Source organism: Pelophylax lessonae (genome assembly GCF_965119305.1).
Source record: "Pelophylax lessonae genome assembly, chromosome: 8".
Taxonomy (NCBI): domain Eukaryota; kingdom Metazoa; phylum Chordata; class Amphibia; order Anura; family Ranidae; genus Pelophylax; species Pelophylax lessonae.
This window is the reverse complement of record NC_138775.1, coordinates 108,585,531-108,608,270: the sequence shown is the minus strand read 5'-3', so window position 1 is coordinate 108,608,270 and position 22,740 is coordinate 108,585,531. Positions and strand designations below refer to the sequence as shown.

The following is a 22,740-nucleotide window of genomic DNA, read 5'->3' as shown; positions in this document are numbered from 1 at the left end:
ACAGTAAAGCCCACTCTCACGTAACCGTTGCAGCACCCGTCTGACTTCCAGGTAGTGTGATTCAATGAAGTCCGAGTAAATCAAGATGTCGTCCAAATGGACCACCACACATTGCTGCAACATATCACAAAAGACATCATTGATGAACTCCTGGAAGACAGCAGGCGCATTGCACAAGCCAAAAGGCATCACCAGAGAATTGTAATGACCGAGTTCTTATATTAAACACGTTCTTCCACTCGTCGCCCTCCTTGATCCTTACGAGGTTATACGTGGCCCTTAAGTCAAGCTTGAGGCGGTCAAACAATTCAGTAATCAATGGAAATGGGTATGAATTCACGATATTCTGTAGGCAACACTGAATCCGAAGAGATACAAAGTACTTTAACAGGCCCATGGATACAAACAGCGCCACACTGTGGAGACCAAGGGAGGATCTCGACTGTCAATCAAAGATCGGATTGTGTCTCTGAAGCCACGAGTAACCCAAAACAATGGGGGAGTGTGGGGACGATATAACCTGGAAACAGGTCGACTCCCTGAGAACAGCCCCTATTGCCATATCTACCGGAACAGTCTCATGGGTAACCTGTCGGTTGCAGGAGTCTGCCATCAATCGCCTCGATAAGTAGTGGAGAAACACGAGGTTGCAAGGGTATGGAATTAGCAGCAGCAAACGTACTGTCAAAGTAACCGCTAGCACCGGAGTCAACCAATGCCTGAGTAACCACCAAGCCCCCTGCTCAGGGGAGGACAACTGTGATTAGCGGTTTATCTTTACTGGAAACCTGGGGGCGAGGAAATTCCACCTAAGGTCTGCCCACGACAGGACCTTAGGTGTGAGTGTTTCCGGGCAGGTAGGACAAGATTTCAGGAAATGCCCACCAAGGCCACAATACAAGCACCGGCCTGCCTTATTTCTAAAGGCCCGCTCAGCCTTGGGAAGGTGAGTAAACTCCAGCTGCATGGGTTCACAGCCACACGCACCATCCTCAGGAGGCATGGGAGGTGAAGGAGGAATGGGTGGGAAAGAAACTGTAGGAACCAATCTGGTAGGAGGCTTCCGCAGGCACTCCTTAAATGATGGTCTCTCCCTGAGCCTGGTATCGATCAAAATCAGGAAGGAAATGAGAGCCCCTTAAGCTCGTTAGGGAGATCCTTGGCCTCAATTTGGTCCTTCAATGCATCGGAGAGACCATGAGAGAAGACAACCACCAGAGCCTCATTATTCCAGCCCACCCCTGCTGCCAGGGTATGAAATTCAATGGCATACTCGGCAACGGTTCGTATACCCTGTTGAATGGACAGGAGCAGCTTAGCAGCAGGGGCAGAGTAAGCAGGCACATCAAATACTCTACGAAAGGAGGCAAAACAACTCAGGTAATCGAGAATCATGGGATTATCATCCTCCCATAAGGAAATTGACAAGGCCTTGTCTGAGAGCAATGAGATTAGGAAGCCTACTTTAGACATGTCAGAGGGAAACACCTGGCGAAGCATCTCAAAATTAATGCCCACTTGGTTAACCGCCTTAGCGGTATCCCCGAGCGTGACTCGGGGTAGGAATTTTCTGCTATTAGCGGTATCCCCGAGTCACGCTCGGGGTCAATGGGCAGAGCGTGCAGACAACGCAGCGGAGCTTCTCTTACCTTATCCTGGCGATCCAGCGATGAGCTCTCATTGCTGTGACCGCCAGCCGAGATCTCCGCCGCTCGTCTGTCGGTAGGAGGACTTCCTAGTTCCGTTCCCTGCAGCAGCAATGCTGCATGGGAGCGGAACTAGGGAGGGAAATTAAAAAAAAAAAAAAAAAAACGTTGCACATAACACATATATAATATATAACGCATGAATTATAATCTAATCAATAATATAATTTTATTATATATATTATATATTAAATAATAAAATAATATTATTGATTCGATTATAATTCACTTGTTTGTGTTTCAAATTTATCACATCTGGGATGTCTACTAGAGACTTGTTTTGGTCAGGTTTAAGTCAGTAATTACTAAGAATTGTAGGCCTATAATACATAACGCCAAATTTCCATGAAAAGAATTGTACCGCTTTTGGAACAGAATTCCTGACAGAATCATACCGCCAGGGAGGTTAAGGAAGTCAGGACACTGACTCAGTTCACACCCATAGCGCTGCGGGAGGGGGGACTGAACCAGTCATCCCTCTGGTAAAAGCGACTTCATTGGAGGAACAACAATAATAATAATCGCACAGCAACAGTGAGTAAATGAGAGCAGGAACAAGCCAGGGTCAAGTCCAGGGGCGGGTAGTACTCCAAGGGTTCGGATCCAGATGTGGGTAGTCTGCTGAAGCCAGGTCATCTGCCAAAGCCGGGTCATCAGCCGATGCTGGGTCGAGAGCCAGGAGAGTCGTCGGCCGATTCTGGGTCGAGAGCCAGGAGAGTCGTCAGCCGATGCTGGGTCGAGACCCAGGAGAGTATTCAACCAAGCCAGGTCATGCACGGGGGAACACGGAGAACAAAAGACTGCTAGTAGAGATGCACTTTGGAGCACAAACACAAGGGCAATGATTGCAACCCTGCAGGTGATGGATATAGTCAGATGTGTGACCTCAACAATGTGCGACGCCCAGGCAAAAGCAGGAAGTGATGATGCAATCAGAGTCTAGAAGAGGCAGCAGTCTACACGTATAAACATATAAATAAGTGCAGCGCTAAAATGAAAAAGGTAAACAATGAAATTGTTCACATGGGTAATACCAAATTAAAAAAATAAATAAAATTCAATGGAGAATTCTACAAGTAAAAGGTAATTCAGTCAATATATAAATACATGTTGTGAGTCCATATAGAGCAAGTCCATGTGTGGAAAAAAATATTAAACTCAAGCCAGCAAGAAAATGAATTTAATAAGTGGTGTAAAAATCCACAAATGACTGAAGAATGGTGAAGATGATATAAACTTCTCAATGGTTGTAGTAAATAATATGAGCTTACCACAACATATGGACTTATATTACCTTATGGTAAATAAGTCTGACAAGCCAGTAGAAACCAATGTAGGAAATTTCTGAAGTAGAGGTCACCAAATTCTGGGTGTATATTCTCAAACGAAGAGGAGGAGAAGATCTCCCATTGTCCAGGAGTGTATAATCAACCAAAAGAAGAAAAAAAATATATAGTGTAATACTGCTAAAGATTGTTACATTAAAAGCAGGCATGCACAGATGTGGATCAGATATCCAGTGAACAAATAGGAATTCTAAAATATATCACTTAAAAATCTAATAAAGGGAAAAAAAATTAATAAGAAAAAGCCGTCACCCAAAAAAATAATATAAATTGCGTGTACCAGATATATAATATCGTGTTACTCTATAACATGCAGGATGAGGGCTCAAAACCAGGATGATCTTCGTGTGAAGAAATTATGAATAGGGTCCCATCACCAGCTAGGTGTACGCAAGTAATAAACAGGCTTACCAGACTTTGTGAACCTATACTGCCTTATAGCATATAGGTTAGGCAAACTGAAAACAAACACTTCCACATGCAAGGGTTATGAAATCCAACCAGGGGTGATCCAGAAGGGTGTGTCAAGTTCCTTCACAAGGTCAAAGTTAGGCTAAAATACGCTTACCAAAAGATGTGGACCTGTATAGCCATATAGCCAAACAGGTCTAAGTTGACATGATAAATCCAGGGATTCCTCTAGGATAAATGTTTACACAGGATGTTCGGGGAGCTCACGGAAGCAGGAATGGTAAGTCTCTCACTCCTCAACCATGTAAGCAAGCCAAATAAAAATACATAGCGTAAAACTGCTATAACAAAATGTATTAAAGACTTGTACTTACAAACATCCAACAGTAAACAGCATGATAAAATCAAAGATAGGCCGGTTAAGTAATCCTGGCGCGTTTCGATGTAGACAACATTATCAAAGGATATAGCCTGTAATGGTGTGAGGAATCGCTGGTATTTATAGTGCGCCTATAGGGGTGTAAACCGAATCATCTAATGTGTGCTGGAAACAGTCACTCCTGCTTTTAAATCAAAAATGGCGGTGGCTTGTGTTTCAAACCTCATTCTGGACATGGCTGAGTTCACTTCCGGTCATTAACAGGAAGTGAGGTAATGTTCGATCTGTCATATCTGGTTTGTCAGCAACATGACGAGCGGAACAGGTTATTTTTCAGACCAAAGGCTAGCATTAACAATTTAGAATGAGAATTGGTAAAGAAAGTGATACATTTTAAATAAACAACAATGAATGTGGAATGTACCGTACGGAACGTCACTTCCAGTTCCGGTATCCACATAAATAGAAAGCAGCTTATTGTAGGTTTACCAACAATATAACGAGCAGAGCATATAATAAAGTTTTTACAAACCAAGGGTAAATTTAATCAATATACAAGTCTACACGTGTCCAAGATGGCTGCCAACAGGAGGGAAAGGTAAGACCTTCACACAGACGCTCTGGGGGCCCTGTGGGCTAGTATTGTCTGATCTACGCCTTTCCTCCTCTTAAGCTTCTGCCACGGCTTTTGCGCAGGAATGAGGCCAAAGGGATTTCAGTAATTCTCGTGGCCCCAGATGGGCCTCGCCAGTCTTGGTACGCCGACCTGGTGCGAATGGTCGCCTATGTCCATTGGAGACTGCTTTTCAGGCAGGATCTCCTGTCCCAAGGAAAGATCTTCTATCCTGTTTTACAGTTTCTGGCTTTGATGGCCTGGCTGTTGAAAGACCGATGCTGAAGGATAGATATTTGCCTGGGTCAGTGATTCCGACCCTGCTGAAGGCTAGGAGGTATACTTCTAGGAAGATCTACCATCGTACGTGGAAAGCGTACATTTTGTGGTGTGTGTCGATTGGAGTTCACCCTCATGTTTTTTTTTTTTTGGTGGCTCGGATTTTGACCTTCTTTCAACAAGGAGTCAAGCAGAAACTGGCATTGAGTACCATCAAGGGCCAAGTGTCGGCCTTGTTTGTCTTCTTTCAGTGAGCCCTGGCCACGTACCCCCTGGTTCGTACTTTTATTCAAGAAGTTAGATATCAGACTCCACCCTTGCAGCCTCCTCTGTCGTCCTGGGTTCTGAACTTGTTGCTTTCAGTTCTCCAGGAACCTCCCTTTGAAAATATTCGGGAGATTCCCCTGCTGTACCAGAAGGTAGCCTTTTTGGTGGCTATCACCTCTGTTCGCAGGGTGTCGGAGCTGGGGGCGTTATCTTGTTTTACCCCCTACTTGGTGGTCCACAAAGATAAGGTGCTCCTTGGTCCATGTCCGTCATTCCTTCCTAAAGTAGTCGCTGATTTCCATTTGAATGAAGACATTGTGTTGCCTTCCCTATGTCCCAGGCCCAAGCATCCTAAGGATTTTGAGTTGCATGCCCTGGATGTGGTTTGGGTGATTTGGGTGTATTTGGCATCCACTGAGTCTTTGCAGAAGTCAGACTCACGGTGTGTGATCACGGACGCGCCAAGGAAAGGGCTGTCTGCCTCTTCTGTGACCATTTCCAGATGAATCAGACAGTCTTTGGCTCAGGCCAATTCCATCAAAGATCAGGTTCCTCCTTTCCCTGTAACAGCACACACTACTCGGGTGCTTTAGTGCTTCTTGAGCCTTCCGTCATCAGGCCAAGGCGGGCAGTTGGTCGTTGCTGCACACTTTCACTAAATTCTACAAAGTGGTTGTGTTGGTATTGTCGGATGCTTCCTTTGGCCACACAGTTCTGCAGACTGCTGTTTAGAGGGTTGTTCCCTCTTTGGGGGTGTATTTTTCAGGTTAGGCTGCAGTTGTTTTTTGTTGAGCTCCATGTTTACCTGGTTGGCTATTGTGTTTAGCCTTGGGATTTTCTATTGTCCCACCCCTCATGTTTGGCGCTACTTAGGGACATCCGTGCTTCTGAATACCAGAGAGCTGTGTCCGCCAATAAATGGAAGAGAAAATGGGATTTTTGTACTTGTATTCATTGACAGACACAGCACCCACCACTCTATGTAGTTTTAATACTCCTGACATAGCTTGTTACTAAACCGAAGGCCTATAGCTGAGAGTGGGAATGTATACCACCTAGAACTGACCATATGCGTTTCTAAGTCTTTTTCTGCCTAGTGTCCTACTCCTGTGGGGGCAATATAACCCTGTGGTTCTGAGTACTGGAGAGCTGTGTCCGTCAAACTCAGGGAAATGGATTTTAAAGTACAAAAATCCAATTTCTCTATCGTTCGACAGAAGCAGCTCCTTATCTTCATGACTCATAGGGTTATGCTCCTCCTAGGAATAGGCAATAGGCAGGAAAAAAAGCTTAACCACGCCTTTGTGGGCTGTCCCTGCAGGCATAACCCCTCAGACTCTGCCATCATCAAACAGTTTTGTTTTGCCAAGTGTTAGAAATAGGACCTAGCTCCCTGCTGGGAATTTGGTCTTAGCTGTAAATGGGAAAGTTTTTTGTGATTTTTTTTTTTTTTTTTAACTAGTTCCTTTCTGAGGACCAAGATCCAGAGAAACTACAAGCAACGAGTTGATCAAAGGTATCATGGGGGGTAAGAGCACTAGTCTGCCCCAATCCTCTAAGGGCAAGGCACTGCGTACTAGGCTGGGGACTTCCTACTTCCTACTGCTCACAAACGTCTTTTTTCGTGCCTCTGAGTCGCAAGAAAAAGGTAAACCATTTAGGTCTTCTGGGGGTTCCAAGAAGCCATGGTCGGGAAAATCTAAGTCCTGCCTATCTGGACCTGCAGACAAGTCCTCAGCTGCATGAAGGGGCGCCCTCACCCGAGTCTGGGATGGGGGGGGATGTCTTCGATTTCTTCAGGAACCCTGCACCTCCTTGACTCAGCACAAATGGGTTCACAAAGTGATCTGATTAGGATACAAGATCGAATTCCGGTCTCGTCTGTTGGACAGGTTCTTTTCGTCCAATCTTCAATTAACCCCAGTCCGCTTTAGGGACTTGCGAGGGGCGGTACAGGACTTGCTGTCGCAAGGAGTGATTGTGCCGGTTCCCGCTCTGGAAAGTTTTCAGGGGTTTTATTCAAACCTATTCACCATGCCTAGAAAAGAAGTAAAGGTGCGTCCCATCCTGGATCTCAAGGCCCTGAACCGCTTTGTGCGGGTACAGAGGTTTTGGATGGAGTCCATCCACACGGTAGTAGCGTCTCTGCATCAGGGAGATTTTTTAGCCTCCATAGATATCAAAGACGCATATCTACACATCCTATTTATGCTGGACTCCAGCGGTTTCTTCGCTTTGCGGTAGCAGAGGAGCATTATCAATTTGTGGCTTTACCCTTTGGTCTCGCTTCCGCTCCCAGAGTGTTTACCGAGGTACTAGCACCGGTATTAGCCCTGCTGCGCCAGTGGGGGGTTGCGGTACTGGGGGATCTGACGATCATGGTCAGAACTCTGCAGGAGTTCGATTGGAACATCAATTTCAAGAAATCCACGCTGACCCCGGTTCTGAGACGGGATTATCTGGGCTTGACTCTGGATTCATCCTTGGCTAGGGTTTTTCTTCCTTCAGGCAAGCTGCAAATTTGCGGGGGGCGATTCAGTTGTTATTGGACAACAATCTGTCCTCTACGAGTTTGCATGTGAGCCTTGGGTCTGATGGTAGAGACCTTCGAGGCGGTTCCATTTGCTCAGTTCCATACAAGGCCTTTGCAAAGGGAGATTCATGTAAAAAGGAACAAGGATCCAAAGTCATTGGATTCTTTGATTCGTCTGAGCCACAACACAAAATCTGCTCTGTTGTGGTGGATTCAGTCTCCAGTACTGTGCCAGGGCAAGTCCTTCCTTCCGTTGTTTTGGATGGTGGTAACCACAGACGCCAGCCTGTCGGGCTGGGTTGGGGTGCTGGGGAAGCTCTGGGCCCAGGGTACCTGGACAATGGAAAAGTCAAAACCGTCTGCAAGGTTATCCGCTTTGGATTCAGTCAGACAACCCAACGGCTGTGGCTTCCATCAATCACCAGGGGGGGCCCCCAAGAGTGTCCTGGCGGCCAAGGAGGTGGCCGAGATTCTGGCCTGGGTGGAAGGCTTTGTTCCTGCCCCTCTCTGCTGTACACATTCCAGGTGTGAAAAACTGGCAGGCGGATTTCCTGAGGTGTCAGGTGTTGGATCAAGGGGAGTGGTCCCCACTTCGGGAGGTGTTCCGCCTTCTGTGTGTTCAGTGGGGGACTCCCGAGGTCGATTTATTTGCCTCTCGCCTCAACAAGAAGGTGCAGAGTTTCTTAGCCAGGTCTTGACATCCTCTGGCCGACGCCACAGACGCACTGGTGGCTCCTTGGGGTCGGTATCAGCTGATTTATGCATTTCCCCCATTGAAACTCTTGCCGAGGCTTCTGCACAGGATAGAGGTGGAAAATATTCCCGTCATTCTGTTGGCTCCAGACTGGCCTCGCCGGTCTTGGCACCTGATAAGGCTGGTCGCCGATACCCCTTGGAGACGTCCTCTCAGGGAAGATCTGCTGTCTCAAGGTCCGATCTTCCATCCTGCTTTACAGTCGCTGGCTTTAACGGCATAGCTGTTGAAAGTCCGGTGTTGAGAGATAGGGGTCTTTCTGACTTTGTGATTCCTACACTCTTGAAGTCTAGGAAGCCAGCTTCCAGGAAGATCTACCTTCGTACATGGAAATCGTACATTTCATTGTGTGAATCGCTGAAGGTGCATCCTCGCTTGTTTTTGATCGCTAGGGTTTTGTTTTTTTTGCAGAAAGGGGTTGAACAGCGGTTGGATTTGGGTACTATCAAAGGCTAAGTTTCGGCTTTGGCTATATATTTTCAACGCCTGTTAGCCACACATGTCCTAATCCGGACTTTTATCCAGGGAGTGCGCCATATGGCTCCTCAGAGGCAATCCCGTTACCTCTGTGGGATCTAAATCTGGGGTTATCTGTTCTTCAAAAGCCTCCTTTTGAAAAAAAATTGGGAGATTTCCCTGCGTTCTTTGTCTCAGAAGGTTGCGTTCTTGGTGGCGATCATTTCTGCCGGCAGGGTATCTGAATTGGCAGGGTTGTCTTGCCGCTCACCTTATCTGGTGGTACAGAGGGATAAGGTGGTATTTTGACCATTCCTTCCTAAGGTGGTTTCTGATTTTATCTAAATGAAGACATTGTGTTGCCTTCACTTTGCCTTAAACCTCAGCATCCTAAGGAGTACCCCTTGCATTCTTCGGATGTGGTTCAGGCGATCAGGGTTTATTTAGAGACCACTCAGTCCTTTAGAAAATCAGACGCTCTTTTTGTCTTGATGGACCATGTAAGGGATTGGCTGCGTCTGCTGCGACCATTTCCAGATTGATCAGGCAGACGGTGGTACAGGCCTATTCACTGAGGGGTCAGGTTCCTCCTTTCCCAGTGAAGGCTCATTCTGCGTGAGCGCTGAGTGCCTCTTGGGCTTTTTGCCATCAGGCGACGGTGATACTAGTTTGCAAGGCGCCAACTTGGTCGTCTGTGCATACGTTCACAAAATTCTACAAGGTAGATGTGTTGGCATCGGCGGATGCTGCTTATGACCGCAAGGTTTTGCAGGCTGCAGTTTAAAGAGAACTCTTTTTTAGTTTCTCTTTGAGTGTTCAGTGTTTTCTGGGTGAGTTCCAGTTCTTCCTGGTTGAAATCACTGTTACTTGGTTGGCTAAGTTTAGCCAATGGGGACTTACGATTTGTTTCTGCATTGTTTCCCACCCCTCATGATTATACTGCTTTGGGACATCCCTATGAGTCATGAAGATAAGAAACCGCGTCTCTCGATGAACGATAAAACTGGATTTTCCTGCCCTCTTCCTATTTATCATGAGTAAGAACATTTTTTGGCCAATAGAGGTCCGGATGACACATGCCAGCAAACAACCATACTATGGTTGATACCAAAGACAGTCAGTGCTTAGTCATATTCCTGTGCCAACTTATCCGCTACAAGACTGCTTAGGAAATTATCAGTACTTCCTAGTTCAGAGGAACATGTGACACTGAACCAATCTAATACTTAGGGATCTGTTTATAAAAAAAAAAGTTGGACAAATGTCACAAGCCTTCACTAATTCCGACCAATTTGGCTTAATACAGTGATTTCCTATGAGTGTCTGCTTCATCTAGTAGCCATGTGTTATTTTCCTGACTGAAGTATTTCAGAAATAGTATAGTGTTTAGGTTGCCTATTGCTATGCTTGTGCACTGTCAGGTGGGGGTGCACATCCCTTAGAAAACTATGACTAGCTCAAAAAGACCAATATCACAACTGTGTTCTGTCACTGGATCAGAGCAGCATAAAAACAGAAGGAAGGTAAGAACTGATAAGAACTCTCTAGATAGGTTTGTTGGCACAGCGGCTGATGGCGGCTCTCTCCCGCTGTGATTTTACACAGTGGATCCTACGGACCCAATGATCGATCTGTAAAGCAGAAACACTGATCCATGTCTTCCTCTAGTAAAAGCACCTCCCCCACTACACTGAAACATTAGCTAGGCACAGGGTTAACCCTTTGATTGCCCCTGATGTTATCCCCTTCCCTGCCAGTGTCAGTACAGTGACTGTGCAAATTTTTAGCACTGATCACTGCAAGAATGTCACTGGTTCCCAAAAAAGTGTCAGGTGTCTGATTAGTTCACCGCAATATAGCAGTCCCACTATAAGTCACTGATCGCTGCTATTACTATTAAAAAACATAAATAAAATATCCCATAGTTTGTAGATGCTATAACTTATACACTTATTGGGAATTTTTGTTTTTTTATTTCTTTTACCAGAAATATGTAGCAAAAATGTGTTTTAGAGCAGAAAGTAAAAAATAAAATTATTTATATATTCCAGAAAATTGTAATCCTTACTGTAATTTTCCTTTTCTGGATCCTCCCCATGTCAGCCTGCCATGGGTCAGCTCCGACCCCTCCAGGACCACCTCATTCTTAGCCCATGAAGGGCAGCTGTCTGCCTAAGCAAGTGTTCATAATATCCCACCTAGTGACGGAAAGGTTGGGAGGGAATCCCCGGCTGACATGGGAAGGATCCAAGAACGGAAAACTACGGTAAGGATTACAATTTTCCGTATTCCTGGACATCCCTATGTCAGCCTACCATGGTACATAACTAGCAACAATCTTAAGGGAGGGAAGAAAATCGAAATAAAAAAGAAAAACACAGAGTCCAGCACTTGATGCAGCTAAATATATTTAATGGCCGACAGCCGCTGTAATAACAGTAGAACTAAAGGCTTCCGAAAACGGAAGAGACATTCACCCTGAAATGTCAGGTGAAGGTATTGGGCGTGCTCCAGCTTGCTGCTCTGCAAACTAATTCAGGCGATACTTTAGCATACGCTGCCCAGGAAGCTGCCATACCCCTAGTCGAATGTGCCTTAACTTCAGAGATTGGGGGAAGACCCAGTGTTTTGTATGCAATTTGAATGGTCTTGATCCAAGAGGATATGATCCTGGATGGCACTGCCAACCCCTTCTTTGGCCCGATTGGCAAATAAAAAAGTTAATTCTGTCTTCGGAGCTCCTTTGTCCGGTCCAGGTAGGTAGATAAGGAGGAAACCAACCAGCTTCTTCCATTCATCATCTGCTTCATGCACTGGAAAAGCCAGGAGCACCGACTCTTCCCAATTTAAATTAAATGAAGGTGCCACTTTCGGAAGAAAGAAAATTTGGAACCGGTTTGAGCACAACCCTGTCCTGAAGAAACAGACAATATGGTTCCATCGCGGAGAAGGCACATAATTCTGAGACTCTTCTGCCCCAAGGCAATGACCGTCAAGAAAACTGTCCTTAAGGTCAAATGGAAGTAAGGAGCCAGATCAAATGGGGAAGCCAACAAGGCTTTCAAGACCAAAGACAAGTCCCATTTGGGGAAAAAACTATTTTCACAAAATCTAATCCTCATGGCTGCTTTCAAAAACCGGACCACTAAAGGATCCAATGCCCATCTCTTATTTGTCATGGCTGACAGGGTGGAAATCCGGACTTCAAGGAATTGTAGGCTAATTCATTGCCTAGGCCACACTGCAGGAACTTCAAAATATTCTACAGTGAAGGAGACCCGGAATTCCAATCCCTTTCTGCAGAGAAAGACAAAAAAAAAGCCTTCCAAACCTGGTGATAGGTTAAATTTGTTGTCTTATGAACTTGCAACAAGGTATCTAGAACCCGTTCTGAAAGATCTAGATCCCTTTAAAGATCTCCTTTCAATCTCCACGCCGTCAATTTTAGCCTTCCGGGGTTCTGGTGACAGATTCTGTTTTGCAGCAGGAGATCCCGGCAAATGGGTAGAGGTATTGGATGACCGATCTTCATCTCCCATACTAGCAGAATCCAGAGCACTATGGCTGCGACTTTCTCTCGACAAATCTTCAACAAGACCTTGGGAATCAACAGAAGCGGAGGGAACACATACACCAGGGGGAAACTCCAGGCTTGGAAAGAGCATCCTGACCTAAGGCTTGCAGATGCCAGACTCCAGAAGAAGCGAGGAAGTTGATAATTCTTCGCCGAGGCCATATGGTCTAACGCTTGCATCCCCCAGGCTTCGAACGTTCTCCGCCCCTGGCAGGTAGGTTGCTGTAAGAGAGGTAACATTCCTTTCCCCTACAAACTCTTGGCAGGCCACCTGAAGAAACGGCAGACTCCTGGTGCCACTTTGCCGAGTTACATAAGCCACGGTGGTTTTGTTTTCTGAAAGGACCTCGACTGATCCTGTAGCACAGGTTGGAACGCTAGCAGAGCACGCCGAATGGGCCCCCAACTCCAAAAGATTTGAACTGTGAGAAATCTGTCCCTTCTATTGGCCTTGAACATGCCTCCCTCGACAGTGAGCTACCCGATATCTTTCTCTGTACTACCCCTCGTGTCCTCTATACACTCATTTCCTCTCAATGGAACATAATGACAGCCCCATAGTGAAAAATTGCAATAAAATGTATTAAGCAAATATAGTCATTTACATCAATGTAAAAACCAACGATCGTGTATTCGAGAAAGTCCAAGACGCAAATGATTAAGATCCAAGCATCCTGCACCTCATCCGCCCAGACTCCTCCAAAACTAGCTAGCCTTGCTCCAACCTGAGGGGACAGGGTGGAGACACCTTCAGAAGGTTTTGTTTGATCCCTTCGAGGCTTGGTTGGGCTTGGACTTGGAAGAATTCAGAAACGACGAACTAACTGCCCTCCATTGTCTGATAAATGGTTTACCTGGCCCATAGCAAATACCCAAAAAAGAGACTAGGCGCTAAGAGGTTTAGCAGTTCTCTTTTGGCAAAAATATGCTCATAGCTGCAAGAGAGGAACATCCTTGGTATAAGTCACAACAACAAAAAAACTCAGAAAAGCTCTTAGGGCTGTGATCAATAAATACACTGGTGCTGTTGAAAAACTTCCAAGAAAATACAGTTAGCATCAAAGAGAGGGAAAATTAAGGTTAATTCAATTAAAATGCCATGTACTGTCCGCTTTACTAACCCTGAAAAGGAGGCTGAGTATCCAGGCTAATGGATTGAGTCAAGTTGGAGCAAATCCTGCGGCTGTCAGGGAGCAAGATGTTTTGGTCAGGAGCTGAAGAGAAGATATGGTTAGCCGCTCCTGATGTGCTATGCCCAGGGGCTGTGAACTGATGGACCAACCGTAGGTGACAAGCCGCAATCCACCTCCAGACTCAGGGTGTGTGCCCAGCCTGGGCGAGGAAGCAGGGGAGAGACCTACGGCGGTGGATGGTAAAGCCGAGAACTGCAGCCTGGAGATGACATCACTGGTGCAGGCCGACTGTAGTGTGAAGGGGAACCGCAGTAAGCCGCTAGAGGCACTATGTGCCGGTGATCTTAGCGATGATGTGAAGGAGACCGCAGTCAGCCACTGGTGGCACTGTGTGGCGATGGTTAAGGGAGACCGCAGTCAGCCACTGAAGGCACTATGTGCCATTAGTCCCGACAATGATGTAAGGAGATGTGGACGGAGTCTTCTATCAGTCACTGGAGGCACTATGTGCCTGAGCTAGGCAGGAAGGCAAGGAGGGGAATTAGCGGCATATGATGATGAAAGCCGGGTGCAGGAGCTTAGAATGATGTCACCAACTAAAAGCTGTCTAGGCTTGTGGGAATATGAAAGCGGGCAGACAATACTTGTAGCGGGGGGGGGGGGTCACCATGACAATGCTTTTTTAACTGCATAGAGCCTTATCATGTCACCAAGGGACAGGTGAACCGTAATTTAAAGGGAAAGTAAAAGGGAGGAGCTTGCTGGGGGAGGGGAATAATTAAACTGCTGCATGATTGTCTCCATCCGTAAAGAAACCAAATCAATAACCACCAGAGAAATGTATATACATGATTATGTGTACATATGTATAATATAGTGGTAATGATAAACTATAAAAAAATAATTCATAAAAAAATTATAAATAAAATAAAAATAAATGAATAAATAAAAATCATATTGGGAGGAAATAAATTCCTAGAATTAAAAAAAAAAAAACATAACAGTCGACACGATGGACTGTGTGTATGCACATACAGTACATGTGTAAACGTGCATGAATATAGTTCATATTCCTATTGCACACCTTCCTGGTTTGTAGGCACTTGTGTACTGGGTGCTGAAGCGATCACCAGCTGGCCACTGGATCAGTTACAAGTAGATACATATTCCCAAGCACCTTAAAAAGATGTTTTCCCAAGCGAGATATACTGACATGTTAGGCACCCTCGTTTTTTGCGCTGAAAAATCCCTGTTCTATTGTCAAAATCGGACCGGATATCATGGGACCGTTTTTTTTATGGGACCAGTCAGAAGGTTTCATAAGGTTTTGAATACCTTGGTGGAAGTTGCTTTTAGAGATGGGGTCCTGGATAAGGAGGAGAAACAATTCCTCCTACCATTGACCTGCAGAACCCCCTATTTTTATCACCTCCCAAAAGTTCATAAATCCCTTAATCATCCACCGGGTGGACCAATAGTTGCCAGTACAAATAGTTGATTTAGTGGTCTTTCACAATCTTTCGATTTATTTCTTTATAGGGACCTATCCATCAATTCTAGGCAAGCACAATTTTCTCACCAACATAACTACTTCACTTTCTTAGAGCAGTTTTATCTCCAACTTCAGGGCACAGCCATGGGGGCACATTTTTCTCCATGTTATGCCAACATTACAATGGGCTACTGGGAAAAAACATTGATTTTGGCACCACAACCCCTTCTTTGAGCACATTGTATACTAGATACTAGGCGATGTGCTACTTATTTGGAAGGGTGGTTTAGACCAGTTCCAAGCCTTTGTATCCCATTGTAACAACAACCAATTGGGCCTCCAGTTCCCGTCTGTTATTGATCCTTCAAAGCTTGTCTTCTTGGACTCAGAGGTAGCATAAGAGGGTGACGCAATTATTTTATGTAAACACTGTAAACCAACCAGTGGAAACTCGTATTTACAATATTCGATTTGCCACCATCTGTCATGGCTCAATAATATTCTGGGAGGGCAATTCCACGGGTTGCGCTGGAACTGTACCAAAATAGACCAGTACGAAAAGCAGGGAAAAACCCTCATCCAAAAGTTCAGTAAAAAAAGGTTACCCAGAGCCTCTGTTGACAGAATCTTACCAAAAAAATGCATTACTGCCTTGTAACCAGTTTAACAACAAGAACATCAAAGCAATGGGTAGTAGTGAGACCAAATCAGCTAGGATCGTCACAGGGTATAATGACTAACCTAGGAAGATAACCGGTATTAAGAACATTGGAACATCTTAAAGTTAGACCTGAGCCTTGCCACTACGCTTCCACCGGCACCCCAAGTGACCTTTAGAAGGACATGTACCCTTAAAAATATAGTTGCCCCAAGTAGATTGACTGGTCCCAGTAAAAAAACAGTCCCCTGATATCAAGTCCTATTTTGACAATAGAACAGGGATTTTCCAGTGCAAAAAAGGAGGGTGCCTAACATGTTTATCTCCCATGGGAAAACATCTTTTTTTAGATAAAAATGGGACCAGTGTCACCATCAAGCAGTTCATTACCTGTTTATCTGAATTTTTTGTGTATGTATTACGCTGCCCTTGTAATCTTCTGTATGTGGGCCGTATCATATGGACTTTACATAAGAGAGTAGGAGAACATCAGAGATTCATTCAAAAAGGGTGTGACAAGCATAGTGTGCCCCGACATTTTTTTGTCCCAACATAACAAAGATATTAAATGTTTGAAAGGTCATGGCGACATAGGCGTGCGCAGCCTATTGCATTAGGGTGTGCACCCCAAAGCTCAAACACACATGCGTGTGTATATATATATATATATATATACACACACATACACACACTATATATATATATATATATATATATATATATATATATATACACACACACACACACACATAAACACTTGTCAAAAGTATTGGGACACTAAAAGGTTTTTGCACTTAAGTTAAATTGTATGGCAAATATCTGTAGAGGGGTTCCACCATCACTGCTAAGTTTTGAAAAAGATGTATGCCTTATTTTCCTTTTGATGTGTATTACAGGTGAAATTACATGTGAGGCACTGATATGGACTGATAGGCAGCACTAATAGGCGCTTGTTCTCAGCACTGACTGGCACTGATGAGGCTGCACTGATGGGTACTGATAGGTGGCACTGATAGGCAGCACTTATTGGCAGCACTGATGGGCACTAATAGGCATCACTGATAGGCGGCATTGGTGGGCACTGATTGGTGGCACTGATAGGAAGCACTGATAGGCACTGTTAGATGTGTCTGATGGGCACTGATGAGGCGGCACTGGTGGGCACTGATAGGTGGCACTGATGAGGCGGCACTGCTGGGCACTGATAGGCACTATTAGGTGACACTGATGGGCACTGATGAAGTGGCACTGGTGGGCACTGATAGGTGGCACTGGTGGGCACTGATAGGTGGCACTACTGGGCACTGATAGGTGGCACTACTGGGCACCACTTATGGACACTAACAGGGGAGAGGGGGAGTTTCACATTCAGCAGACAGTGAGACTTGCAAGAGCTGCTCAGTGTGTGTGCAGTGGCGTACCTAGAGAATTTGGCACCCGGGGCGGATCCTATATCTGGCACCCCCCCCCCCCAACTTTAAAATGTAAGCACCCACAAAAATTTGTAATGTTTTCAGGAATATTTATTGCACAAAATTCACAGCCCCCCCCCCCCCAATCACAGTGCCCCTTGCAGTCTGCCCCCTGTCTCTCTAATCACAGTTCCCCCTTTTGCACTATCTGCCTCCCCTGCACAGTCCTACCTTCAGCATAAATAGATAGCTAATATTATTAGCAATGTGTTTACAGGAGATGGTCAGAGACTACAGACGTGATACAGGAGATGGTCAGAGACTGCAAACGTGATACAGGAGATGGTCAGAGACTACAGACATGATAAAGGAGATGGTCAGAGACTGCAGACAGGATACAGTAGATGGTCAGAGACTGCAGACATGATACAGGAGATGGTCAGAGACTACAGACATGATACATGAGATGGTCAGAGACTGTAGACATGGTACAGGAGATGGTCAGAGACTGCAGACATGATACAGGAGATGGTCAGAGACTGTAGACATGATACAGGAGATGGTCAGAGACTACAGACATGATACATGAGATGGTCAGAGACTGTAGACATGGTACAGGAGATGGTCAGAGACTGCAGACATGATACAGGAGATGGTCAGAGACTGTAGACATGATACAGGAGATGGTCAGAGACTGCAGATGTGATACAGGAGATGGTCAGAGACTGCAGACATGATACAGGAGATGGTCAGAGACTGCAGATGTGATACAGGAGATGGTCAGAGACTGCAGACATGATACAGGAGATGGTCAGAGACTGTAGACATGATACAGGAGATGGTCAGAGACTGTAGACATGATACAGGAGATGGTCAGAGACTACAGACATGATACATGAGATGGTCAGAGACTGTAGACATGGTACAGGAGATGGTCAGAGACTGCAGACATGATACAGGAGATGGTCAGAGACTGTAGACATGATACAGGAGATGGTCAGAGACTGCAGATGTGATACAGGAGATGGTCAGAGACTGCAGACATGATACAGGAGATGGTCAGAGACTGCAGACATGATACAGGAGATGGTCAGAGACTGTAGACATGATACAGGAGATGGTCAGAGACTGTAGACATGGTACAGGAGATGGTCAGACACTGCAGACATGATACAGGAGATGGTCAGAGACTGTAGACATGGTACAGGAGATGGTCAGAGACTGCAGACATGATACAGGAGATGGTCAGAGACTGTAGACATGGTACAGGAGATGGTCAGAGACTGCAGACATGATACAGGAGATGGTCAGAGACTGAGGACATGATACAGGAGATGCTCGGAGACTGAGGACATGATAGAAGATAGAAGAGCACTAGGGGGGCCGGAGAGCACAGGGCAAGCAGAGAGCACTGGAGGAGCTGAAGGGCACGGTGGGGGGGGGGCTGGAGAGAATAAAGAGGGGATTTGGAAAGCATTGTAGGGGGGTTGGAAGGCGCGGGGGGGGGAGCACTGGGGGGGGGGCGAGCACGGAAAACCAGGAGGGTGGAGAGCACTGGGAGGGACAGCGAGCACTTGGGGGGCGGGCAGGGAAAACCAGGGGGGTGGAGAGCACTTGGGGGGCGGCAGGGAAAACCAGGGGGGTGGAGAGCACTGGGTGGGGGACAGGGAGCACTTAGGGGGCGGGCAAGGAAAACCAGGGGGTGGAGAGCACTGGGGGGGACAGGGAGCACTTGGGGGGAGGGAGATGAAAAGCACTGTGGGGGGCTGAAGAGCATGGGGGGTGCTAAAGAACAGGGGGGTCTAGTGCCTTGGGGGGGGCTAAGAGCAGAGGGGGGGATTACGAGCACCGGGGGGCTAGCAAAAGAAGTTGTATAGGAGGGGGATGGGGCAGCTGCATATAGATGAATTGATCTTTCCCTATTCTTCCTGCAGGAGGGAGAGGAGGAGAATCAGTTATTCAGCAGCTGCAGAAAGAATAGGGAAAGATGAATCCCTCTATATGCAGCTTCCCCACCCCCCTCCTATCCAGCACACACACTTGAGCAATGGGAACGCACTCACCTTCTTCCCGCCGAGGCTCCGCCCCTTCTTCCCGCCGAGGCTCCGCCCCTCCCCGCGAGGATCCGCCCCCTTCTTCCCATCCCGGCTCCGCCCCCCGCTAGCAGCACGGACTGAAGGAGCTGCCACTGCAGCTGCCTTCACCCTGCGATGTGGGATCTCAGAGAACGCCGGCTGACACCCCACATTGGTACCCCACTGTGTGTATGACACTGTCATGTAATGTAGCTGCTTTCAGGGAGAAAGCCCAGCTGTAAAAAAAAGCGGTGATGTCGGGGGTGGGCGGGATCAAGCAGCTGTCAAACACCAGCCAATGATTGGGCTGCTTAAGAAAGGGGCGGAGCCACATAAACGAAGCGGCCGCCCAGACCCCATCCTATTGGCTGGTGTTTGATAGCTGTTCGGTCCCGCCCACCCCCGACATCACCCCTGAGTTTTGACAGCTCGTCTTTCTCCCTGCAAGCATTAACATTACCTAACAGTGTCACACACACACTGAGCGGCTCTGACAAGCCTCACTATCTGCTGGAGCCAACAGCACAGCCGCCTCTCCACCAAGTATCTCATTACCCTCAGTGGCAGAGATGGAGAAGCCGGCCCAACACTAACAGACACAGGGTGATTAGGGTGTGCCCAGGCACACCCGGCACACCCCGTGCGCACGCCTATGCATGGCGATTGAACAAATATCTGATATAACCCTTACCGCCAATGAAAGATGCTCCCTTTTGTGAAAACGCGAAACGTTCTGGATCTTTAAGTTACATACCTTATCGCCAAATGGTTTGAATGAAGAATTAGAAGCCCATAGTGTCATTTAGTAATTTTTTTTGTTCTTTGTTGTTAATATTTTGCCCACTGGGCATTCGTGATCAAATTAGTGGTTCATGTGCACACATTATGGGTGTGGCTGTGTGTTCATGCATGTATACGCATGTATGTGTACAGTCCATTGTGTGGACTGTTATTATTAGTATTATTGATTTGATTTTATTATTCTCCCAATATTTTTTATTTATTTTCATTATTTATTTATAGTTTATTATTACCACTGTATGATACATATGTGTCATATATATACAGACACACATTCATTTATGTACATTTCTCTGGAGGTTATTTATTGACCTGGTTTCTTTACGGATGGAAACATTGGAGACAATCATGCAGCAGTTTAATTATCCCCCTCCCGCAGCCGGCCCCTCCCTTTTTACTATCCCTTTTAAATTACGGTCCACCTGTCCCTTGGTCACATGACTTGACAAGGCCCTATGCAGTGAAACGCATAGTGCCTCTAGTGGCTGACTGTGGTTCCCCTTCACACCACTTTTGGGACCATCGGCTCGCACCAGTGACATCCTCTCCAGGCTGCAGTTCTCGGCTTTACCATCCACTGCCGTTGGTCTCTTCCCTGCTTCTTCTCCCAGGCTGGGCACACACCCTGACTCTGGAGGTGGATCGTGGCTTGTCACCTACGGTTGGTCCATCAGTTCACAGCCCCTAGGCATAGCACATCAGGAGCGGCTAATCATTTCTTCTCTTCAGCCCCTGACCAAAACATCTTGCTCCCTGACAGCCCCAGGATATATATTCATATACCTTTCCATTCAATCTTCAGTGCTAAAAAGGCAGGCAGAAATCAATCAAGGCACCTGCAAGGCAGAATCAGCCATCAGGACTCCCACAGACTAGAAGCCCAGCTCTGTGACAGACATAGAGGAGAACCACAGGCTTACCTGGTCAGCAGCAGCAGAGTCTGTCAGGCTGGAGGGACAGGCAGCAGAGGAGAAGCAAGAAGTGAAGCAACGGAGAGGAGAAGGCGGACTGCCCTTAACGCAGAGATACCCGCGAATCAGCGGTGAGCGTCCTTGCAGCTCCCCGCCTAGAGCCAACATGCAGTTGTTTAAACTGCATCACAGCCACTCCCAGCATCAAGGACACCCACCACCTCGGGAGGTTTACAGCCCAAATGTGGGGGTCTTCTGACACAGGAGAGGCTGAACGTGAGAAGCGTGATAAAAACTAGTCCAAAAACACTCAAAGGAAAAAGCCCAAAACTTTTTTTATTGTTTTTTTTTTTTAAAGGCGTCCGGAGCGAGGACAAAAAAAAGAGCACTTGCTTAGGCAGACAGCTTCCATTTATGGGCTAAGAAAAAGGTGGTCCTGGAGGGGTCAGAGGGGGCGGAGCTGACCCATGGTAGGCTGACATGGAGAGGTCCAGGCTTTTTATTTTTTTGCGCTATAAACAAAGAACTACGCTATAAAAAAAAAGATATATAATTTTTTTTTTCTATAGCGCAGTTCTTTGTTTATAGCGCAAAAAATAAAAAGCGTGAAGATAATCAAATACCACTAAAAGAAATCTCTATTTGTTTTTGTGGGGAATAAAAGGACATTTTATTTTTGAGTACAGTGTCGCATGACCACACAATTGTCTGATAAAGTAACGCAGTGCCATATAACAAAAAATAGCCTGGTCAGGAGGGGGGGTAAACCTTTCAGAGGTCAAGTGGTTAACATTGTTTTTAGTTTGAGTATGCTTGAATTGGCCAAGGCTAGTGGGTTATTGGAGTTTAGCATATCTCTAAAGTGGGGAAGTTTGAAGATCATTAAACATTATTAAACCCTTAACATCAGTTTATATTTGTGTTTGTGCATACAGTGGCAGCTTAGGGCTTATGCACATAGGTTTGCAAGCACAAATCTCATCATCTAGCAAACAATCCTGGTGTTTTTCTGTGCCTTGAAAGCCACAGCTGGTGCTTGCAACCACCCATGGAAGTGAATGGCTATACATGCTTGTATTTGCTTTCTTGCATCGGTGTTTACCCACATATATGCATATGACAAACTTCTGCTAGAAAGCATTAGTGCTTACACACACATGTACAGCCATTCAGTTCTGTTACCAGCTGTTCATGCCACCTGTGGCTTCCTGGACATGAATAATGCCAGGAATTTTACACTAGAGTACATTTTTGCCTACAAACATCTGTGTATGAGCCCATAAAGACCCAGGTATTTCTTTATATTAAGGCTTTTTTTTTTTTTTAAATATGACATTTGCAGGTTTTAGCTCCAGTGGTATGGATTATGGAAAGGAAGCTGGGGCAGAATCTCGTTTCAAGCAGTGGACTTCGATGATGGATGGGTTGCCTTCCTCTGTCTCACAAGATGTCAGTTTGCATAAGAATGGTAAAGTGTGACTTTTCTGCAGTATTGCCTGTCAAATTGCTAGAAACGTTCTAAAAATACAACTCAAATTCCACAAAAGTTGGGACGCTGTGTAAAATCTACATAAAAACAGAATGCAATGATTTACAAATCCTATAAACCCATATTTTATTTATTTACAATAGAAGTAAAAAGCTTATCAAATGTTTAAATTGAGAAAATGTACCATTTTAAGAAAAAAAAATAGGTACTTTTGAAATTGATGGCAACACGAAAGTTGTTGCAGGGCCATGTTTAGCAAGGTGTAGTATTCCCTCCACTTTAACATCACTGTAAACATTTGGGTATTGAGGAAACCAATTGCTGGAGTTTTGGGAGAGGAATGCTGTCCCATTCTTGCCTGACATAGGAATCTAGCTGCTCAACAGTACTGGGTCTTTGTTGTATTTTGTATGATGCACCAACAATTTTCAATTTGTGAAAGTTCTGGACT

General features: G+C 45.8%; 1 protein-coding gene across 4 annotated transcripts in view; it reads left to right on the top strand.

The window, feature by feature from the left end:
- TNRC6B (trinucleotide repeat containing adaptor 6B) overlaps window positions 1–22,740 on the top strand; it is a 754,281-nt gene that overhangs the window by 550,869 nt on the left and 180,672 nt on the right. For all 4 annotated transcript variants that reach the window (XM_082265794.1, XM_082265793.1, XM_082265791.1 and 1 more), the window contains one exon: window positions 22,143–22,268. In XM_082265794.1, coding sequence (XP_082121920.1) covers window positions 22,143–22,268 — 126 coding nt within the window. The remainder of the gene's footprint in view (window positions 1–22,142; window positions 22,269–22,740) is intronic.